Source organism: Phasianus colchicus, chromosome 1 (genome assembly GCF_987193195.1).
Source record: "Phasianus colchicus chromosome 1, bPhaCol1.hap1.1, whole genome shotgun sequence".
NCBI classification, from domain to species: Eukaryota; Metazoa; Chordata; class Aves; order Galliformes; family Phasianidae; genus Phasianus; species Phasianus colchicus.
The window spans coordinates 50831338-50855269 of NC_143436.1; the positions used below are offsets into that span (position 1 = coordinate 50831338).

The 23932-nt window shown below is 39.2% G+C and overlaps 1 protein-coding gene across 12 annotated transcripts in view; it reads right to left on the minus strand.

Moving 5' to 3' along the window:
• Window positions 1-23932, minus strand: part of TNRC6B (trinucleotide repeat containing adaptor 6B) — a 136383-nt gene that overhangs the window by 31299 nt on the left and 81152 nt on the right. For 10 of the 12 annotated variants that reach the window (XM_031600217.2, XM_031600218.2, XM_031600221.2 and 7 more), the window contains 8 exons: window positions 21528-21615; window positions 17803-17824; window positions 15880-16224; window positions 9001-11328; window positions 7988-8146; window positions 3793-3971; window positions 2550-2624; window positions 1265-1310 (listed from right to left, as the gene is read on the minus strand). In XM_031600217.2, coding sequence (XP_031456077.1) covers window positions 1265-1310; window positions 2550-2624; window positions 3793-3971; window positions 7988-8146; window positions 9001-11328; window positions 15880-16224; window positions 17803-17824; window positions 21528-21615 — 3242 coding nt within the window. The remainder of the gene's footprint in view (window positions 1-1264; window positions 1311-2549; window positions 2625-3792; window positions 3972-7987; window positions 8147-9000; window positions 11329-15879; window positions 16225-17802; window positions 17825-21527; window positions 21616-23932) is intronic. The other 2 variants (XM_031600224.2, XM_031600223.2) reach the window with 1 other exon arrangement.

Sequence of the window (23932 nt, forward strand, 5' to 3'; positions counted from 1 at the left end):
ACTAAAGCTTGAGCTGATACCAAATGTACACCTTGATTATTGCACATCTACAACTTCACTACCAATGAAGATTAAAGCATGATCCAAATGATCAATCTTTTTTGGGTTGAGAAAATCCCAACTCCATTACAAGATGCGATGCCTACAACTGTGGCAGATGCTGTTAACAGCACTGGTGCAAAGAGGGTCAGCATCAGACCAGATGCCTTCCCACTGCCACTTATCCACATACAGAAAACTGAACTACTTCATTCATGTGACTTTAACTGGACTAGGTCTGTCTCTGTAAGCAAGGACATAAGGCAACATTTCTGCTTCCGTAGATTCCATAGACTGAACACAGGAAGGAGACCTTCTTCCTGTTTCTAAGTATCTAAGACTGTGCTGTGTATTTTTTTATTTTTACTGAGTCTCCAAAAGACTCAATAAAAAAGAAAAGAAAAAAAAGAAACTCTAAAATTGGATCATTTCTTTTAACATATGCTCTAAGAATCTTGCAGGGAAACAATCAGCTGAAACGGCAGAAGAGTTCAGAAATGTGTGGTATTTCTACCACAATACAATGTCAGTGACCACTCAGAAACAATCTGAAGAAAAACAGAATGTAAAACCAAACTTGATTTCAAGAACAAAAAAATTCTGACAGTTTACTTTGTAGACAGTCTGCCAAAGAAAAACGTTGTGGCAAATTCCAAGGTGATTAAATAGGATTAGGTAACACAGTTAATCCAAGTGGTCAAATTCAACTTCTCATTTAGGTTCATGTTTTCCCCTTGCTCCATTCCACTTAAGCAGTGCAGGATTTGTGGTGAGGTTATCTACAGGGAAAAATCTAGTTCTACTGAGCAAATAATTCATAATAATCTGAGGCAATCACCACAGATAGTCTTTAACTTGCATCACCTCTATGGACTTAAGCTAATTGGAATGTCCTACTGCCAAGAGCAACAGGAAAAGAAAGACCCTCACTTTCTTGACACTAACAATGAACGTGAACTGCATAAATCAACAGTCTCATAGGATGCTCCTTCCCCAAGTTACAGTTGTGTTCTGTACAGGTATACATCCCACTGTTGCATTCTAGCATTGGCTGTGTAAGTATTCAAAGCTTGCAGCCAAGATACCAGATGGCATCTATCACAGTATCCCTCTTTCATGGGGAGCACTAAAAAGTAAGGATTGAGCCTTTCCAAAGGAAAGCATATCATCTACATGAAAATACTACATGTGGTCTCATATTTCAATTAAATTAAATTATACGTACCTACAGACAAGTCCATCTTATTGCCTGGAATGTCCTCAGTTTGACTCTGGAAGAAAAAAGAAAGTCAGTTCTGATTTCTTTGAAATGCTGAGGGATGTTTCTGAAAGGAGCCCTTGATGGTTTAAGGTGTAATGATGGAAAAACATGTTTGTGCCAACTGAAGTTTCATCCTAAACTGTAATTTAGCACAAAAACTCCTGATTTCAGTCTGGGCACACCTCATCCCAACCCCTCAGCTCTGTATGTGGCGAGTTTACAGAAATGAAACCAGACACACAACACATGCAACAGACAGAGAAAGATGGATAGACAGCTGCTCTGTGAAATGAACCTCTGTCCTCATGTTCCAGTGGTCAAGGGAAGAAACACTGAAAATAGCGGCCAAAATGATAGCTCATCCTCATGACCCATCAAGTCATCAAATCTTGAAATGCACTGCCAAGTTACTCTTCAGTTGGCAGTCTGGGACAGTGTGTTCCCATAGCTTTCAGAAGCATCTACGGTCCAGCAGATTCAGTTTGAGCCTTGGAGCCAAAAGTCCTTACAAACTAATCCTAGCCCTGTTAGTGACAGTTTGTGCAGCTCAGGCTTCTCACCCAATCTCTACACTTTTGCTAGCAAGTATTATTACTCTTGCATCAGAGTATTACAGTTGGTGCGCCATTCAGTAAAATATTTGACACACTGAATCCCATCAGTAATTGCTAAGCATTTCTGTGTGTTGGTATTTTTATAATACTACTTTGTAGATTGGTCTTTTCTCTCTGTGACATGCCCTCTATTCATTCACCTTTCTAATTCATCTGTAAGTACCATTTAATATTGAGCTCTTTCTGTCCTAAAAAAAAACCCTGCTGCACATTACTTCGTAAAAATAATTAAGACACAGGGTTGTAACTTTACTTCTCTGGCAAATGACTGAGCTTCAGAAACTTGAAGAGTCCTGTAAAATCACAGATGTCTGATGATATAACTAGGAGCTGAGGTCTCTATATTGAGTGTTCTAAACAGCACTTTATGAAAAAGGCCACCAATTACAGCTGTCATGAAGTAGCTATAAAGTGTGCAAGTTTGTGGGTGTATTTTTATTTATTTATTTACTGAGGAACCATTCTTACTAGCAAGAAGTTCTGAATACTCAGCTACTACTGATATTAGAGCAACATGCCTACAAAGCAAATGCAGGGTAAGAAATAACACACTTGAAAGTGAACCATCATCTCACTGATTTAAAACTTACTGCTTTTTTACAAATTGTGTATTAAATTTATAAAAATTCACTTACTAGCAAGCCCATATTTGAAAACTGTTTGGATATAGGGTTCATCCATGAATCACTATTTCCTCCTTTTAATGAGCACTAAAAAGAGAAGAAAAAAAACCCAGACATTTTTAAACATCTTTTCCATTTCTTAAATTCTGTTCTATCCCTGGGATGCGAAGCGTTGAAAGAAAATCCTAACATCTGAGAAATTTATCCCTGCAACAAACTGCTTTACATTTTTTGCACAGTTGGAAATGTTTATGAAATACTTTTTTTTTTCTTTATAGAACTGCACCCTTCTAGGTATGCTGAAGCAGATGAATACTTGCTGTTTAATACATTCTTTAATCCACCACAAACAAAGACCTTTCTTTGGCTTTCTTCCCATCACTACGGGCTCTCTTTCATGGGCACTGTGCTGACCTGGCTTTCAGTCTGGCTTTAGTGCAACGTGCAGGTAATCAAAGTCAAAACTGAAAACAGTTAGTCAAAAATAATATTGATTTAAAAACAAAAAACAAAAAAACTGCACGGTTCCTTTGGTGGTTTAAAAAAAACCTTTAAGTGAGAAAAAAATTCATGAGAATAGTTATTGCAAAATAGGATTTGTGGAACTCCAAACCATGCCACAGGAGTATTTCCTTGTCCTTGGAAATTGCTCTGCTCTCACCTTTTAAGTCTGCCCTGAATATCTGATTAGAAGTAGACAAAGCTCAGTCCTTTTAATATTAATACAACACCAAATATTACTGTTATAGAGAACTTTAACATGTATACAAGCCTTAGAAAGCAATTTATTTAGGACTGTAGCCAAGATCCTAGTCAAGGCCGAAATTTAACAATAAGAAACACAAGTCAGACCCAAATCCAACAGTCAACAGAAACTGTTGTGCATGTGCCAAAAGGACTGTGGATTCTGAACTCCAGCAGGCTATGCAAGAAGAAGAGCAGCAGTTTAACAGATGTGCCAAGAACAGATGAGCAGTAGTCCTGAGATACTAACCGCTCAGTTTCATTTAGCAATGGCTCTGCAGCCTTCAAAGCAAGAGAATATGACACTTTTTGGCAGACCTATTAGTCACAACAGGTGTAACACATTAAACAAATCCAAAAATCTCGTATTTTTTATGCTGCTCTACCAGGCACCTTTCTAGCTGAATTCTGTATAATACCTCTTTGAAGAATAACTATTAGAAATGCTCCAACATATCAGTCACACTGCTTTCAGACAACACTGTAGTTATGAATCATTCCAGTGTTTTACCTTCATCTGTGTTTTCTTTCCTCCTTGCCCCCAGCTTGTTGAGTTATGGGAGGAACTGCTTCCCTGAGAGCCTGCTGTGTTCCAGACTCCTCCCTCCTCCTCCTCTTCCCAGCTGGAATGACGTGTGCCTGTCACTGGCCCATCACTCTCTCCCCAGCCATCTTGCATAGATTTAGAACCTTGAGAAGAAGAAAGAAAAGCTCAAAAATAAGCCCATAGTACCATGCAGCAGGTGACTAGATGCTGCAACATTAGCTGAAATTGTCAGAACCGCAAAAGTCAAAAACAAAAGTGTATTCACTCCAACAGCAGTAAAAACTTGAGTATGAACTCCACAATCCAAGAGATCTGGTGGCATGCTAGTATGTCTTATTTTGCAAGAATTTTCAAGCAACATTAAATCTTTAAAAGAAATAACAATCAACACAAACTTCTCTCTTGCAACTACTGCTGCTTTAAAAGGCAACCTATTACTTTCTTATGTAAATGAAAGACTCCAAAGACACTTAAGGAAAAAAATCCAAAGGGTGCTGAGGATTCCGGTTCCTGATTTGTGAATAATTTCCTGTTTTCCTTCAAAACTGTACCACATTTCCACCACGCTGAACCCTTTCACAGAACACAGAAATGAAGAACTTAAAAGAACAACAACAAAGCAGAATCTGAAGGAAAGGACCTGACATTGTGCTCTGTTGCATAAGCAACACCAAAACAAGTTTAATCTGTCAAAAATCTCTTTGATTTCCAGCTTTAACAGTAGCACTAAAAAGACTCATTAGCAGTACTGTTTCAACAGAGATATCATTACCAGAAAGTTACAGTTCCATCATACAAACTCATGCTAAGGGCTTCTTGTCCCTGTTGCCTTCTTTTGTCATTACTCCCTAATAACAGCTGCCATGAAACTTAGAATTTTAAGTCTTCTAACAAGCCAATAAAAGCCCAAATCTTTATCTTGTCCACTGTCCAATCATTCTCCTTCCTACTGCAACTCCTCCATCTGTGCATTTCTTCTCCAAGCACTCATCTCCTTTAGAAAGGAACTCTACCATCACCACCTTTCTCTCACTAATCCTTCAATTGTCTGGGGTTTGAGAGTGGAAATGAGGAATAAGAATGTAGCAGGAAATCTGAATATAAATAGCAGTCAGGAAATGTAATTAATCTATCAAGGGGAAATCTGCCCATATCAGGCTGAAGATAAGTACAGCAGCTTTTCATGGCAATTTAAGAGCTACCTTAAACCTCACCACAGACAACGACTGAACTACTTCACAGGAAACTTAACCTTTCAACACACATTTCTGCACCAAAACTCAGACCTGCGTAGGCGCCATATTGGTCCAAACACAAAAATCTGCCTCTTGATCCTTTAATCATGCTACTTACACAGAAAAGGCTTTAACTTATTTCCAGCCATGGTGTTTAAATATAGTACTATGATCCTGGTTTTAACTACATGACCAGAGAGAATTTTCTGCATTGACAGCTCTCAGGTCTGAGATCTTGAACACAAATCAGAACAGTGGTATAAAGAAGCCTTGTCAGCAGAACTCCTGCTTTATTTTCTTCACGTGTTGAGTGAGAAGGCACAATTACATACAGTAAGAAAATGAAGCTTTCAAGGTACCAACAAAATTACGTTGTTACAAAAAAACTAAGCAATTCCTATGCAGTGCTGATGAAACTTTGTAATTTTAATTTTTTTTTAACAAGCAGGCAATGACCTTAAGTTTCTGCATATGCAACTTAAGGTCAGATGGAGCTATAGCACAGTACAGTCCAATTGAAATGCTACGTGTAGTTACATGAAGATATGTAAATGCAAAACCTCCAATCCTTAGTTAGCCAGATAAAGAATTCAAAATCAAAATAAGTCTTCTCAAAATCTGCGTGCCTCTATTCATCAAATGCAAAATGGAGATCACACCAATCACGCTCACACAAACAACCAAAAGTACTTGTTTGTTGGACAACTTAGAGTATTTCAGGTCCTACACAAAACCCTTCTTTCCATGGAAAGCCATCACAGGATACGTGATATAACGGAGCAAATCAACATTTCAGAGACTTTAAACCACATGACTTCTCATCATCATTTAGTTTTTATTTAACCAATCACGACTGAAAAAAACACAACAAACAAAAACACAATCCATAAGACAGTATCATATGGACACTCACATGCCTTCAGTTAAGCTGAAACCTTCAACCAACTGCACAGACTCCTACCACTGGAGTTAACAGTACTGTGAATAAGGACTGCTATTAGCCAGCACTGTAGAGGAACGGGATATTATGCCAATGGCTTTCACAAGCAGTAATGGCACAATTTCTGTCTTGACCTTATCTATGCAAAGTTAAGAACAGAATATTCTCCGAAAGTACAACTGAGCACTCTCCCACGGGGTAACTTTTACTCTGCCTTGCATTTCTTTACTTCATGCAGCTTTCCTATGCTAAGCTCTACACTCTTTGGTTGCATGATTCTCTCCTGTCCTACCTCTTCCTCATAATACATACAAGAAACCTATTTTCACTACCTTTTCTGCTCATTTAGATCTCTTGGGATTGGTTGGTTTTTTTTGTCACACCTCATCTTCCACTTCCTTCCTTGGCTTTCAACTGTAATTTTCTTGTCCAGCTGGTGCTAGTCTTTATTTCCTCTCTTTACTTTCAACCAATTACAACTTTGCAGGCTCTTTGCCCCAGTTTCCTTTTCCAGCTTACCCAAGATATGAAATATCCCTCCTTAATCCACTGAATAATGTGGTTTTCTCCTTTGTTCTGTCTGGCTGCCAATTAGAAAGGACTTGGTAGAGTATTCACAGTACACAGGAGAATGAAGATCCCAGTTCTTAATGCTGGTGACATACTTTAACAGCCAACACAGGGAAAAACCCCTGTATTTTGCTCTTCCTGAGGTGGAAACAACTTATACACAAAGCAGAACACATATGCTTTAGCTCTTTGGTTATGTCACATATGCAGACCAGCTAGAACAAGCAAGTGACTATTTGTAGTCTTGAAAGACTATCTTAAATATTTAAAAATCCACAGATTTTTCAATGAATTGTTAGTACCTCAGAGGCTTTTATTTTGGTCACACTTAAGTAGCTTTTTACAAAGGAAGGAAGATGACCCATCTAGAAAAATTCTAGCATCTTGAAAAGAGCCAAGTTTGTCTGACAGGTACAAGAAGTACCATGGCCACCCAATAAAGGTTACAAGAGATGTTACTGGAATTTTCCAGTTTTGTTTCATAAATGGCCTAATTGTTTGAGTGTGGGTAAGAGAAAATGTCAGAACAGCAAACAATCCTTACACAGCATTTCACCCCAGACAATCACATGCTGTAAGAATAACTTGTAACTGGAAAGTCTTACCGCTGGTATAACCACTGAAGTTCAGAAACAGTGAGTATTATCAATATTTCCTAATGGAAACTTAATAACTGAAAGTCACTGTCTTTGGCTGTAACACTGCTATGCTGTACCAGCAGGAGATTGCTTTGTTTGTTCCATTTTCCTTAAGAGCGGTGAAATAAAAGTTCTACCAACAGTTTACATCAGGAATAACTTCCATACAAATCAAACTTGATAGAGTAGGATTCAACTTTGAAGTAATTTTTTTTAAAAAAGGCTCAACAGGATCTCATTCATGGAGAAGCATAGCTGCAGGCAGGCAATATCTAGAAATATTCAGCCATTTAGGTTAGGCCACAAGGGGAAGGTCAATTTATGAGTTTTTTACATTCATGCAGCAAGAAAGTCCATTCAAAGGCACTTCACACACTCCTACTGTGGAATGTTTCTATAAACTGCACATTCTTATGCCTGATGTGATCAGAAAAGATGATTTACCATGTAATGAGTTTGTACAGTGAGCAGACAGAGAAAAGATGAAGTGAGAAAAAGAATTGTTTCCTCGCTCAGATGCTCTACTGCTTCAACACTTGCACAAATCAAAGCTGTCCATTTAAGCACTCAGGTAAAGAACGCCTCCATTCCCTTAAAGGTAAGTATCCAGTCATTGGTAAGCACTTAATCACTCATCCACCAATATCTTACATTACATTCAGCATTGCTTCTAAGCCTCAAATAACAATTCCTCCATGGGTGACCTATATCAAAAAGCCAAACGCTAGAAGTCTCCAGGACCACTGCAAATAAACTAGTATCTGTCCTATACTCACTAGATTTCATGGCATTCGGGGCGTTGGAAGGTGCATTCCCCCAGCCTGTTGTCGATGCTCCTGTATCATCTACTTCACCCCACCCGGGACTGGTTTCATTTGGCTCACCCCAGGCGGACGTACCATTATCTGGAGCAGGTGGAGTGCTTTTGCTCCAGACTGCACAAAGGAGAAAGAGTTTTCATTACAGACCATTTAGACAACGAACTATTTACTGCAGTGCAGCACCATGTCATTATTCTACTGCATTACGTCTGCTGAAGACTCTGAGGTCTCAATAGAGTGGGTGAAACAGAATCAAAAACTGTTCGTATCAACTGTTCATGGTGGGCTCTGAGCTTCAGGTATGAAAAGAAAGAACATAAGGATGAATAATATTCTTCTCTCAGGTTAATTATGAACCTAATCCTATTTTATCTTCTGGTGAACTTCTTTTAACTGAAAGCACCAGACCATTTGGGGTTTTCATACACTGAAGAACAACTAAAAACATAACAGTACACCTTACTTATTTCCAGGCTATGTAAGGTTGATTTCTTGATTTTTTTTCAAATTATTATTTCAAAGAAGAAAATACTTTGCTAAATATTCTTCATCATATAGTAGAACCAAATTGAGCTATGAAACTAAACCACATGCTCACTCAGTGTCAACTGCTATTAACCATGTTTCAAAGCAAACAGTTTTTGACTCAAAACAAATACAGAATTTTTCCCTGTTTCTCTAGTAATTAAATAAAAGTTCTGTAAGAATTCAACCCTTCTCAGATAGAATACTTGCCAGCTAACACTTTTTTTTTTTTTTTACTGGCAAGCTGACCGGTGTTCAGATCAAAGGCACAATAAGCAGAGGACTGTCTGATTCAAATTAATGACACTTGAATTCAGGACCAAACATTCAAGTAAGAAATGGTTTTTCATTATGAAATAATGCTATCAGCTCTAGGCTACAAGCGTCTCTCTTATGCATAAGGGTTACGATCATAGAAATTTGCTGAAGAAAGGAATGAGTACCTGATGTTTGTGATTTGCTAGTCATTGGAGTAGGCAGGCTCTGTTCCCGTGGGGCCTGTCCTCCTTGTGAGTTCTTGTCCCACAGGTTCACATTCTTGTAGTTATAACTGCTAGGATCTCCCCACGCTGAAGTGCCATCATCAATATCCATTTTCCGACTGATTGACTGTGGAGAAGGTTCTTCCCAGCCACTAGGCTCCTCGTCTTTGGGGGCAGCTGGTTGTGGTCCGCTGTTCCAGTTTGGGTTTGGAGGTCGCCCATTACTTGGAGTTTGTGGCGGTGGACCCCAGGAACCAGAAGTCTCCTGCTGCTGCTGCTGTTGCTGTTGCTGCTGCTTGTTCCAGGAGTTGGGCTGTCGACCCGTCTCGTTCCACGTTGAATTTCTTTTACAATCGTCCCAACCACCCTTTGAAGCAGAGCCTGTATTTGCACCATTACCCCAAGTTCCAATCTCATTTTGCCCACCTTCACCCCAACCAGATGCTGGCTTATTTCCTGCACTTTCCCAGTTGCTGTTTTTTGCTTGGTCAACTTCCTCTCCCCAACCGTTCTTTCCAGAAGACCATCCTTGATTAGGCTGTCGTCCACCCCACCCCTGATCCTTACTAGAGCTGTCATTCCAAGAAGATGATGATTTCTCTTCTTGTCTTCCCCCTCCCCAATTAGACGAATTGGGGTTCTTATAGTCATTCCATCCTCCAGTATTTTTGGGGTCCTTCCACTCTGTTGGGGTTGAGAGCTCACCCCATCCAGACTTGATTTGATTGCTTTGGCTGGGTACATCGCCCCAGCCCCCTGAGTTCTTTGTCTGTGTGGCAGAGCTCTCCCACCCCTCAGTTCCTTTATCAGACTTCCCCTCAGGCCGTGGCATCTCTTCAATATCCCATACGGTATCTTGCTTAATTTGTGTTTGGCCCCAGCCAGTGTTTGAAAGCACTCGGGGGTCCAAATCAGTCCTGCTCAGCAAAGTCTGCAAGACTGCCTGGCAATCAGGATGTGTAGGCCTATATGATCGGCGTCCAGAATTGTGACTGTCACTACTTCCTGCTTTGTGGTTGCTTCCAGTGCTTTGACCTCCAACCTCACTTCCTGCAGAGCTGGAAGATCTTCCCCAACAGGGAGCCTGGGAATTGCCTTGGTTTTCAGGAAGAGGGTGGCCTTTTTGATTGTCCCATGCTCCAGTGCTAGAATTTGGTTGGTTTGGACCACTCCATTCTCCAATCTTCAGTTCATCAGACCCAGACAGCTGTTTCCATTCTCCCTGAGAGACCCCAGATGTTAATTTGTTCCCTTCACCCCATTTGCTTTCATTTGCATGCTGAGGGCCAAAGTTCCAAGACCCACCACCCGTAGACCGGTTATTGTTATCCCAAGAATCGCTTCTTGACCCATTAGGTTTTTGAACAGAAGCTCCTTTCCAGGAGTCCTCCCTATCCTTTCCATTGTTCCCATGGTTTCCAGAATTGCTCTGTCCAGAGACTGTGTCAGTTCCAGAAGACCCCCTAGCTGTACCCCAAGACCCAACACTCCCAGTCTTTCTTTCTCCAGTGCTTTGTGAAGGGGTGTCAGTGCTCCTGGAAGGGTTCCCCAAGCCCATTTCAAAGGGCATTCCCTTATTCTCCATAGGGTTTGGTGAACTTAAGTTCAAGGAGTTAGTGTTTCCGTTTTTTGGTCCATCAGTGTTATGAATTTGAGCCTGTTCTCTGCCAGAGACAAAGTTAACACCCGCATTTTCCATCTTTGACTGCTGTTCCCTAGAGGTCTGACCTACTGTGCTAATCTGTGCATTGGAGCTACCACTATCAGATTCCGAAGTCCCTTTCCTAGAATTGCCCTCTTGGACCAGTGCTGGCCAAGCAGACGGGTTGCTATTTGGGTTAAAGTTGCTGAAGCCAGAACCAGAACCAATTCTATCTTGTCCAGTCAAGTTCCTCCAATTACTTAGTCCATTGTTACTCTCGGCAGCAGGGTTGGAAGATTGAACAGATTTAGCCTTGGGATCAGATTTCCAGGCCCCAAGATTACATTCATTTCCAGCGCTTCCAGACTGGCACTGGCTTCCTTTTCCTTTGTTACTAGTGGTGCTTCCTGGCAGAGTGTTCTTCTCCAAGCCAGGGTTCGAGGCACTGTTGTTATCGGTGGTGTTTTCGGAAGAAGACTCAGCATCTTTGCTGGCGATACAAGGCCACTCTTCCATGTCAGACCCGTCTACAATCACCTTGTCCCAGATGTGAGTTGGGTTGGCGTTGGTGCCGCTGTTGGAGGAGGCTCCAGGACCCCAAGTGGAATTTGCATAATTTGAAGCAGCAGCACCTCCAATTGTTGAATCTAGAAAGAAAAAAAAGCATAAAGAGGACCCCAAAAGGCCATTAATATTCAACACTCTCTAGAAACACTGAACATCACATTTTTGACACCACTGACTATTGATTCAATTAATATATTAATCCTTTTCTCATGCAATGCAACAAAGTTGCTTAGGAAGAACAAGAGGCTAGATAAGACCATTAAAAATACAGATTTAAAATGTGTTTTAAGAAATTCCCCAGAAGCAGTTTGTGGGCACCTAAATTCATGATTAAGCCTCTCTGTGGCTTACAGTCCAGCTGATTCAAGTTCAACACAATGATTATAACTCACTAAAATGAACCCGTATGGTCACTTCTGGCACTAGTTGTAGACTTCTCAAAAACAGATAAAAATCATACTATGCACAGAACAAGAATATATATGTGCACACACTTTTATGTATGCATGTTTGCATAGTCAAGTAGGAGACTGACAATTACATGATGGAGTTCAAGAAGCATATGGTCTGATTTTTGGGTGATCCTGTGTGAAGCCAGGAGTTGGACTCAGCGATCCTTATGGGTCACTTCCAACTAAGGATACTCCATGATTCTATGACTGATTCAACAAAGCGACTAATTCAATACGCGAGTATTTCTGACAGACAGAAAAGTAAAAGATGAAAAACATAAAAGGAATATAAGGCTGAAGAAGCATATCCTTTAACTTCAGATCTTTTTTAAGTTGATTTTGCTAGTAGAAGTTTCTTTACACCCTTACAAAGAGTTTTCTTTCCCAAAGCTATGCTGAAAAGAGTAAACCAAAAGAGTCAAACCTACACAAATTATAATTTCTATGTAGTAGCATGCAAGCTGTATTCAGCATGTAATTATCCCACATTTCTATCACTTCTTTACCACATAAATCACAGTTTGTGGTTTTGTGAGAAACTGAATCAATCTCTCCACCACTAGACAAAAGTTAACAAGATATCAAACATTTCCTCCTCTCTTTTACCTGATCTACTCCACATTTGCCAAGTCTCACCTCTCATCTGTGACAGTTCCAACAGCCCTTTAACTAAGTCAACTGTATTCACAAACTCATCAGCAAACTGTCCACTTCTTGATATGATAGCTTTTGCTAACATTGCATTGTATAGGGCAATCTCCAAGTCCAATAACTCTTAGAGTCAGTGAAAGAAAATGACAGGAGAAATGACTAGGAATAGGACCACAATGTCAAGGTATTTGTATACAGTTTTAAAGCACACAAATTAACACACAATTCCACAATGAAGCCTATGTCAGTGCTAACAGCATAATGTTTGCACATGTACAGATAGTTCTCATATCAATTTAAAAAGTCAGACAAGGTTTCCCCTTCCACCCAAAGTTACCTTTGCTCATCTAAATAATTTCATTTCATTTCTACTTCTACGTTGCTCTCTACATAGTGCCATTTACTTTTCTACACATCTGAAACTGCCCACAAATTCTCTGTAATGAAGACCGAACACTCTCTGTTCTACAAACTCACACTGAACACTAATACAGTTATAATGACTTATAAAAACAGTTGATTTTTTAAAGTACGTGTGTTATGTACTCAAGAGTGAAGACTGACATTTCTGATCATGATTAGTTATAACGGAAGCTTTCAAATCTGATGAACTGAAGACTGTCTTCATCCATTAACCCTAGTCCACCAAAATCCAAAAAATCATGCAATTCCCATGCTCATTCTGCTCCTTCTGTTATTTTAATGTCAACTGCAAACTTAAGAAGAGCAAGGAAGTGTGATTCCATCCTTTCTACAGTGAGTAACCTCATCCTTCCCTCCTCACTCTTTTCTTTTTTTCAATTCAAAACATTTACTTTTAAGGATGAAAATAAGGAACTGAAATAAGTGAAAGTACTGAAATGGAGTCCTGAAACAAAGATTCAGTTTCAGTGTGAGAGACCATCTGGTGATTCCTGGAGGATACTATGATGATTGAAAGATGTTAACCAATAGAATTTAAGCTTTGTTTTCAAAAAATGTCTTGCGTGTTCTGAACATGACTCGTAGTAGAAAAATGATATACAACCCTCTAACTGACAGCATTGCTACAAGACAGTAGTAAGCTTGGTAAACAGAAGTCATCTTTCAGGAGATTAGAGTTTTGCCAGCTTACACTGCATTTCAATTCTGGCAGGAAAACATACATGTGAAGAAGGATTAGGTCTTGACCTTCTGTACTAATAATTGCTCTTGCTGTAGTTGTTCAGTTCTGTTTGTTTTCCTTTGTTTTGTATAGAAGCTGTACTGCTATAGGACAGCAAAATAATAATTTTTAAAAAATGGATCAGTTACTGGCAATTGAAGAATTCATCAACACCACCTACAGCCATTTGGTGAATTTAACAACGAGAATTACCTAAATTATTTTCCCCTTTGGGAATCTGCCTTTTTGCATGTGTTTGTGTGCATGTGTGTGTGCATGTGTGCGTGTGTGTGTGTGTGTGATGAGTTCATCATAATACATGGCTGCTTGACAAAATTAAGTCCAAATCTGACACCCAATTTGTAAACAGCCAGGATCCCAGAAGGAATTAGTGACAGGAGAGGCACGGCAACATCATGCTTCCATAAACAATTTCCTGAAGCCTTTTAAGTGTAGCACTAACCTTCCTCTTAAACAGCTGCTCATTTCCAGTCCTCTGCCACACCTACTCCCATGTGCTATCATCCGTGTTGCTACTGACAGTCAGTGAGCTCAACTGGGAAATTATCCAGACTGAAATGAGCTTTAAACACCAACTTGGGTTAATTTTAATCCAAGTCAGCTCCTTGGCCCAGATACTGTGTTATGGTGCAGAAGTGTGTTCGGATAGGGTGAGGCAAGTCTGAAGGGCGCAGATCTTTCTTGGCAACACTCCAGACTTGCATAAGACTGTGGCCATAAATGTTGCCACAATCAATAAAATACAACCATATAACATAATCTCAGTAATTGAGTTAAAGCTGAAATACCAGAATTCATAAAACTTGAGGTCAGTCTAAAAACTAAATAATAGCTGTTGAACACATAATAATTACGCAGAACTTAAGAAGTGTCTAAAATACTTCAAATTGGTCTTAATGAAGTTCAATCAAAAAAAAAAAATTGTTGTTGGAAGAAATGAGAAATCTCATGTAATTTTAGAATGTTTCACTACCACAATGTGTCCTTTGTCAGCCTATCACTGTGAAGGTACATTAATGCTGACATAATGCTAGGATTTTATACCTCAGGTGTGAAAACTTCGGGCTGTTGTTTTTTGTGGTGCTTATTTCCTCACCATTCCTCTTTCAGGTGTGTTTATCAGAAACAGCCATCTCTAACTGATACATTTCTAAACCAATTAGCTAATGTTTTTCTGTTTTAGCTTAAAACTTGCCCACCATTAAACAGAGAACATGAGAGACAGTAAGACAAAAAATCTGTCAAACAGCGATTCACTACAAAGGAATTCAAGTGTGGAAGAGGCAAAACAAACTAAATTATTCATTTTCCTAGGAACTTTTAAAATAGAAACAAAACCACCTCAGCTAGCTTACTACATTCCAGAGTTTCAAATCAGCTCAGAGTTCATCTTTTCGTGGACTGCGGAGAACTCAGAAGTTTATGCTCTCAGTGATGGGTAAAATAATCCACTCTGTTGGGGTTTTCAAAACAGACATTATGGTAGCATTTTTCCTTTTTTTGACTTTATTTTAAATCCTGATTGTTAGAAATGAAGTTGTCCTTGAATTCTCAGATCAACTAAGCTTTTCTTTAGATGTCCCAAGTGGACTTTTCTTTTTCTATTATTGTAAGTTAAGAAGGAAATATTACTGTTACTGCAATCCCTCAAGCTACTAAAAAAAAAAAAAAAATAATGAATAACAGTTAGTAATTTTCCCGTTCTCACAAAACAAACTTAAAATAAACATACTGGCCATAATTCAAAGTGTTCAGAAAAGCAAAAGAAAAATGCTTGTTAAATTTTTTTAAGTATCTAGGATGTATTTTAGGGAAAACTATTATGAAAAGGCTTACAGAAGGAGAAATTCAAGAAGATTACTAAAAAGGAAAACTCAGGAGCAGAGGGACCACCTTGCTATTTTATCCAGATGAGAAGTGACAGACACCTGTTATTTGCAAACCTGGTACTTTATACGAACTAACTGTAAAACTCTGATGCCTGCTCTACTAGGTCATATTAAGAAGTGACAACAGAAGAACTGCATCAAAGAAACCTTAGGAGATACTAAGAACTACTCAACGACAGCTATTAAATGCTACCTATTTATCCCTATGTTTTATTTACCTTCTTGAGGTCCAAAGAGCCCTACGGTATCCAATTCAAACAACTCAAAACACGTGTATCTTTAAAAAAAATAATCACCTTTCTGGTTCCAGACAGTAGTAAAAATTGCATACAGTGCTGCTAACAGGAAAGGAAAAGTGTTCGCGCTAAAACACTAGGAGTCAGCTTTCCAGAATTCTTTAAGTGCACAATTTCAGTGATCCCTTTTCTTACGAGCGCGCACACACATGTACGTAACGTCATTATCCTTATTCACCTGTTGCAGTCCCACTGTCGCTCTGCAGCAGTGCTCCTGTCACTGGTTGTGCGTTGTTTGGGTTTGCTCCTGGTGCTGTCGGGGGAGGAGGCCCTGCTCCACCCCCAAGGAGCATACAGGATGGTGGAGGGGGCTGCCCACGTTTCAGTAACACTTTGTGGTCCTGCTGGCAACGGAATCGCGGCGGCACCTCCCGAGGCATGTAGCGGGCGGCGCTTGGCGGTTGTCCGTTCGGCACTGCCACCCTTTTGGCATTGTTGCCACCATTGACTGGTGGCGATGGAGAGTTGCCAATTGGGCTGGCAGCCACTGGTTGGCTTAAACTTGGTTTCGTCACTTCGGGCACTGAAAAATAGGAAAAATCAAAGTTAGGCAGTTTTCCACTCAAACCTGCGTTAGCTACAAGAAGTCGCTGCAACTCTTTTCTTTTATAATGCCATTCTTCTCTGAAATACCATGCAGCTTCAGCCTTATACAGATAAAATTTAATTGGAACTCTGCCCTTGGCAAGCCTCCTGAAGTATCGATTTTTTTTTAAAGTAATGGTGGCAAATGATAACACCCTAGGTCAGGAGAAGTTTTAAAAGATGAACATTAATACATAACCTTTTTTTCCCCTTCTCTTCCCCATCTTCAACTGGTTTTAGGATTGTTATGCATCACCCTTACTGGAGACCTGAAATCAGATTCTAAGTTTCACTTGCTTTGGCCACTGCTAGAACACAGAGCAAAAGACCCTCCTCAACAATTGAGAATTAACAAGTCCAAGAGCTCTAATATGCTCTGAAATAAGGCAGTAATATTTGACTCTTATTCAAAAAGCAGTCCTACCTACAGCGTTTGTACTGGGCATGCCTAAAGTTTACCACCTGGTCACCAGATGCCCCTATAAGCAAGGACAAGCTGCTCCTGAAGGCTACTGTGCCACAGAGAAAAGTAAAAATGCAGACAAATCCTTGAGAAAGTAATACTGTCCAAAACTGGGGGTGGGGGGGGTTGTGTCCCCTTACTAATACTCTCCCTGCGCTTTTTGAAATACTGCAAAAGAAAATCAGGCATTACCTTAGTCACATACCTGTAATAATTCACTAACAGAATCCAAAGAGGAAAATTTAATACATTTGCTATAGCCTCTGCTGGAGACTAATACGAGAAAAGCATGCTCAGCAACCCCTTCTCACCAAAGTGAGCATTATCAGCAAAACTTTTGCTCTTACAAAAGAGAGATCAGCACCAGGGAGTCTCTCTCTGGGAGCTGTGAATGCATTATCCCCCACATATTGTTTTGATGAGCATTTTCTGACTTCTCTATATAGGTTTCATTGCTCCTAAACAACAAAAAAAAAGGTATTGTCAGCTGTAAAATCAAGTACTACCTTAGCTCTTCTCTGCCATTTCTTTTTAATGGCAACTTCCTCACGCAATTTTCAGAAAACTGATATACATACCGGCTAAATAAGCCAAACATTCAGGCTGTTCATTCTTCAGTTCTGCCTCATCTTTTTGACTTTTAGGTGCTTGGACTTCATTATCTCTTAATTAATTTTGCAGAAACAAGTCTTTTTCACTCGTTTCGGTACATCACCACATGCAGTACTTTCCCTGTCTTCCATTCCATTTATACAGTAGGTTTCTGTTTTCAGTTACTCATCTAAAACCTTTGTAAATTTGAAAGTTGGGCTAAATATTCTAGCTGGCCTATTTTATCTACAGCCACCATTTTCACTTCTAGTATTCTGGTGCTGACGAAATGGGTAGTTTTAGTTTCTCCATTTTAATCCTCTTAGCTTCTTCTCTCTTCCGAATGCTCATTTTGAGTACTTCATCTCGAATCACAACTCCCTTCTCTAACAGCTTTGATCAAAACCAAGTTTGGGCTCAAGTCAATAAAAACACTCTTTAGGATTAAACAAAGACTCTTACCTTTGGTTTTTTGATCTGTGACCTGCAAAGTAAGAGCAAGAATGTAAATACAGTTGTAAGAACCTCAAAACAAACATTCAGCAGGCTGCACTACATCATGAATTTATAAGCATAAAATCGGTATAAGCTGAAAGAAAATAATCAGCTGATGAACTGCAAGCATCAGAACTATTTATGTCTTATATATAAATTGTTAAGAACAACACAGTTTCTGGAATACCTTTGCCTCATACAAAATTATCTGGCATAAACAGTGATTACTGTATTCTTGATTGTTAGTACTCACCCCCTTCCACTTGCCAAACACCTACTCGTGAAGCATGAATAAGCTCAACGTTAATTCGTGAAGCACAAATAAACCTCAGCTATATACCATTACAGTTTCTTCAGACTGTGCACATTAAATATTGCAGTTAAAGTGTAATAAATCCTACCCCCTATGCAACTATACCTACAGCAGATTGTTGGGGCTAGCAACAGAATTCCCACAAGGCCGCTGTATGTGAGAGTACCAATCTGTCTCTGCCACCTTCCCTTTCACTTTTCCCATAGCATCTTCCCCAGGGTGACAGGAGATTCGTTGTTTCAATTACAAAAAGTACCAGAAATACCTATAAAGCACCAGGCTTCAACATCACTTGAATGCAAGCAGTTGATTACTGAAGTGAGCCATCATGCTGGCCAATGCACTCAATGCGTTTTTTTGCTGTACTTCTACATTCTTACAGCATAGCAGATTTCAAGCTACAGTAGACACAAACATATCACTGGCATATTCTCTGGAATCATGTGAATTGTGGCATGTTTTGATCCTGTCGATCATGAGTTCCACTACACAACAATGGAAAAACTCTAAAGATCATCATGTGTCAGGCTCTATGATACCTGTTCTGAAAAAGAAATTGCTGAGCTAGTCCATAATTCTGGAAAGCACACAGGGACAGTATAGAATAATGAAAGCACAAGTAAAAAGCAGTTTATTGTTTAAGCCAACCAAACCAGAACACTTTTGTATGGTAAAGAATAAAAAGACAAACTGTCCTGAATTGCTGCGGCATCATTTACTTCACAAAGGTGAAGAGTGCAATATGCAAAGAGAAGTATTCACAAAAATATAAACCAAACTCAAACATCCTAACTTCAGATTTATGCAACTCTTCTAAGAAATCAACAATGCACCCATACCAAAAATGTGTCCGTACTGTGCCAGATGTCAGTTTTCATTTCTTTTAGGAAACATCCCACGTGTGTGAAGCCATATCTGCCTCTCGAGCAGCTAAAATTCTGTTAAGCACTTAAGTGACTGTAACCCTCCGTTACTAAAGGAAGGTGAAATGGAATAAAAGAATTCATGAAACCAATGCTGTAGTGCTGATAGGTTTCCTATAGTAAGAGTAAACACGTTCTGTAAATAACTTGTCTACTTGGAAGAACACCACTTCACCTAAATTATAACCACAGCTGTCTTAGATTAAAAAAATACTTTTGCCTATGTTACATCCACAGTCAAAACTATCTGGTTTTGTGATTTTTCAGATCCAGAATACAGAAGCTGAGAAAGTGACTGCCTGTCTCAGACTTACAGCCGTCATCTCTCTGTGGGAAACCTGTGAGCACTGGCAGGACGGGGCCAATCTCAGCCTTCTGACAAGCTACCAAACAGCCCCTGGGACACAAGCCACAGGAATTCAGTCTATGAATCTGCTTGCATAACCTTTGGTGATTTTCATCTTTTTCTTTTGTTAAGTTTCTGAAGATCAAGACAGAAACAGCTGTTTCATGTTATATAAACCCTATCTGAAAGAGCTACCCCCCAAATCATTGCTGTTTTTTTGGTGACCATCACTGCAATCCCTAAGAATGGACACGTTTACGTTCTGCCTATATTCCCAGCTGTCTTCAAGTATTACTCTTACACTTGGTCTCCAGGAGATTAATTTATTTTCAGTGTTTACCTCTTCCCAGATTTTGGCAAAGTATCTTAACGTGCAATCACAGCAAATAACTTAGTAGATGAGGGACCACACAGGAAAGCTGGCAAATCTCCTTTGTATTCAAAGTACTGATTCCTCTGTAAACACACTCAGCACTGTTATCAACACTATCAGTACAACCTTTCCAAGTTTTTGTTGTGTGGAGTATTAGCATATAATCCCTAAATCACTACTCTTTACTTACAGGCCTTTGTCTTTCCTGGTTCTTACATGGCTGAAAACACATCATCTATTTTTATTTTCTACTTGAACAAAAAAAAGCAGCAACACTGAAGGAAAAAAGACAGATGCTGAAGAAACCTTATTCTGCAGCTACTGATTTTCTGCAGTATTATTGGGGATGCATCATCATGACACTGGACTAAGGACAACAGAATTATACTAGGTTTATCTGCACCAATTTTAAAGTGATACACTTAAATTGGTGAAAAAACAAACAAACAAACCAGACTTAAAAGCTCCTGATGAACTAAAATTTAACTGACACTGCAAAATCAGTATCAGTTGTTCTTAACACAAAGCTACATAACCTAACAGGAGAACAGTAAGACGTAGAATCTAAAGTAACTGAAAAACAAGGACTACTGAAAGTAAAGCACTCTGCTTTCGATCTCACATTACTGTTGAGGTTGGGAAGCACAGCCTCTGGAGATGCAGCAGTCTGTAGTGGTTCTCCCTCAACCTGTGGGTCTCCCAGCTCAAAGCAAATTACCAAACCCAAGTTGCTCGGGGCCACGTCCAACTTGCTTCTGAGCATCTCCAAAGAACCACAACTTCTCCAGCAAACCTGTTCTAGTGGTTGCCCATTCACACACACGCTCACAAAAATATCCCCTTATGATTAAGTAGAATTTCTTTTATTTCAGTTTGTGCTCCCCTCCTCACGTCCTGTCTTGTGCACCATGGAGAAGAGCCTGGCTGCATCTTCTTTATTCCCTCCCACCAAACATCTACACATGCTCCCCTGTCCCTCCTTTTCTCCAGGTTGAGCAGTTCCAGCTCACTCAGCCTCCCTTCATCTGTCAGGTACTCCAGTCCTTCCATTACCTCTGGGGCCCTTTGCTGATTCCACTCAAGGATCCTTACAACCATCTTGGACTGGGATGCCCAAAACAAGACGGAGAGGACTTAAGTAAAAAGCACATATAAAGTTGCAAGAGATGTTGAGTTCACACTTCAGGTTAATTCCTAGAATGATCTACTACATTTTTAACAAAAGAGAGCATTTCTGAACAAACCAAGTGTTCAAACTCATCTGTTGAGCATAAACAATTCTCAGTGATTCTTCAAGAATCTCCACTTCAACAAAAGTGTTACTGGGCAGAGAAAACGTAAAACGTAAACCATACGTAGCAAACAGTAAAAGCAACTTCAACAGAAATATTTCACATAACCTTTTTAAAGAATTTGTAGCGTTCCCATCCCCAAATACTTCCAAATGCTGCAAAATGCACATACTGAGTGCCCATATTCAGGAACATTAATTAAATATTTCTTATCACAAAACAGATTACTTTTTCTTTGCCTGACAAAACCAAAGAGAAAAAAATATTAAAGTTTACTAAAAACTGAAGTTCAAGACAAATAATGCAGAAAATCTTTAATGAAACATTACTATAACTTAGGCAAGAAGAGGTTTTTTATTCTCAAATACAAGTAATTTAATATTTTACCATCCCCAATAGTATTTATGCTCCAGTTGGATAGAAGAACTCAAATATCAACACCTACCTTCTGAGCAGATTCCTTCTTTTTCTTATCCTCCTTCTTCCTTTTCTTGTCTTCCATTAACTGTTCTTCCCTTTCTTGCTCCTTCTCTCTGCCAAAACATGAATAAAACCAATATGAGCACTTCCAAGTTCTGTAGGATCCAAATATATTCTATACCTCTTCCTCACAAGAAAAGAAGTCAAGACAGCAGATTCCTCTGATCATCAGGCTTCATTTGCATTGAAGGTTTCAGCCTAACTGAGATCAGAAAAGCACCTTCTAGTTCAGTGTGGCCATGACTGTGAAACTTACTGCAAAAAGTAAAAGTTCTTCATTTGGATCAGGCCTCTTTTAGTGGTACCCTATGTAAATTAACTATGTCTGATACTAAAAATTCCTTCAAGGCATTTCGGCCAAAGCATCCTTTTAATTGGCTTGTACTATTATTTAATGAAGTCTCATGAATCATTTCATATGGCAAAAAAGGGAAGTAGTAATTTAAATGAGACGCTTTGGTTTGATATGACGTTTGTCTTCACAAGGGGAAGAGATTATTCTATTCCCTGTAGTTATGCCACTTGTAAGAGACTAGAAGTGTCATATCAAATCAAAACCATCATTTATTACACAGATCACTAAGTTAATTTCTAGCCTACTGTACCCAGCCAAATATTTTTTTGTGACAAACTCTGTAATATAAACTACTTTCCAGGGAGAACATTTTCTACCCAAGAATATTCTTTTCAAGAAAATTAAATGAAAGAAAAATATGTGCAGTTGCTATTTTGTCAAGCTATCATCTTGTTGCTGTGTACTGTACCAAAATGAAAGTACCATTAAATGGTTAATTTACTGCATATATTCTACTGCCTGAGCTGTTTCTATGGTGAACCACTCTTTGATTAACTAATTATCTTCACCTGCTTAAAAAGACACTTAAGATCAAGTTTTCAGTTCACTTGGAATATAATCTTTTTTTTTTTTTCAGTCAGGGAAATTTTAAGACAATTAGTGTAAAAAGATGATGTGACAGGAGGGAGAAGGCCAGAGAAATGGGATGTGTACTTTAGAAATGGGAAACATCCAACACATTCAATCCATGATCTTTTACAACATAACTTTAATTTAGATGGATGAAAATGGATTTGGGGAGTTTCAAAATATCAACTTTAAATGCACAGAAATATGTGCCATATTCAGAGTGGGGGGTAAAGGGAAGGAAAAGAAAATATTTCGACTCGCTATGTTGGCTGTAATAACTGAAGCTCATACTTGTACTAAGCTATTTATTTAAATGATGCACAAATCAAAGTTCTTTGTGAGTACAATTTAAAAAGATTAGAGCCGAGCTGGCTTTGTTGTCACGTCTTTCAGAATTCTCCTTCCACCGTGAGGTGCAACAGCTCAGGTAAGATTTATGCTCACATTTTTACCAGATACTGCCAAGCAAAGTGCAAAGAAACATTTACAAAAGAATTGCTTCAATTCAGACAAAAGTATTTTGAATTGCGTTACCTCTCCTGATTGAAGACTCCTCTAAATAGCAAAGGTTCTGTGTACCTTTTCTACAGATAGAAATTAGAACATCTTCCTGGTTTCATGAACTCACTCTCCTCCTTGGTGGATGGAGACTAGAATGGATGAGCGCTCAGTAACACCATCCTCAGGCTATTGCCAAGTGCAATTTATACATTAACAAGTATAGTCCCATTTTAACAAAACTGGAGGCATTCTCCATCATACTGAACAGTGTTTTATGCACTCTGTTTAGTATTGCTGAAGCAAGTCAGCTGTTGCTCTTTACTGTTTCTCTATAAAATGTCAAAGCACACTTTCCAGCTCCACACTCCAGCAAGGAAAAGCCCCACAGGTTTTTCAGTTTCACTAACATGCACACGATGCATTTGGGGAGTTTAGTGTACTTCATACAGCACTGGAATTTTCCAATTTTCTTTAGGCCACAGATTTTAAGTAATATGGAAAAAGCACTCCAAGTAACACCATTCTCTTTCTGTGTTACTGTAACCTCAAATTCTGTTTGCTACCTTCTTATTGACAAACACCTTGGACCCTTTGGGCTGCAGTGCCAGTTATAACTTCACAGTCTCTAAAAAACTTTCATGCAGCAGGCAAACATTTAAGAGCTGTCTTAAAGGAGCTGCTGAAAAAGTGTAGGATCAAAAAATGAGTTCCAGTAACTGCCTGGCACACAGACAACCTTCTGTTTAAAAGCACCTACTTATTTCTGCGAGCGGAGCAGGGAATGGAAAAGAACAAGAAAAAGTTAAACTTCACCATCAAAGCTGAGGTTATGGCTTACAGCGACACGGAGCACTAACAATAAAAAGAACCGAGGACAGAAAACCCATAGCCTGAAAGAAAACATGTGGCTACGGTCACCTGTCTGTGTGACCATAAGCTCAAAA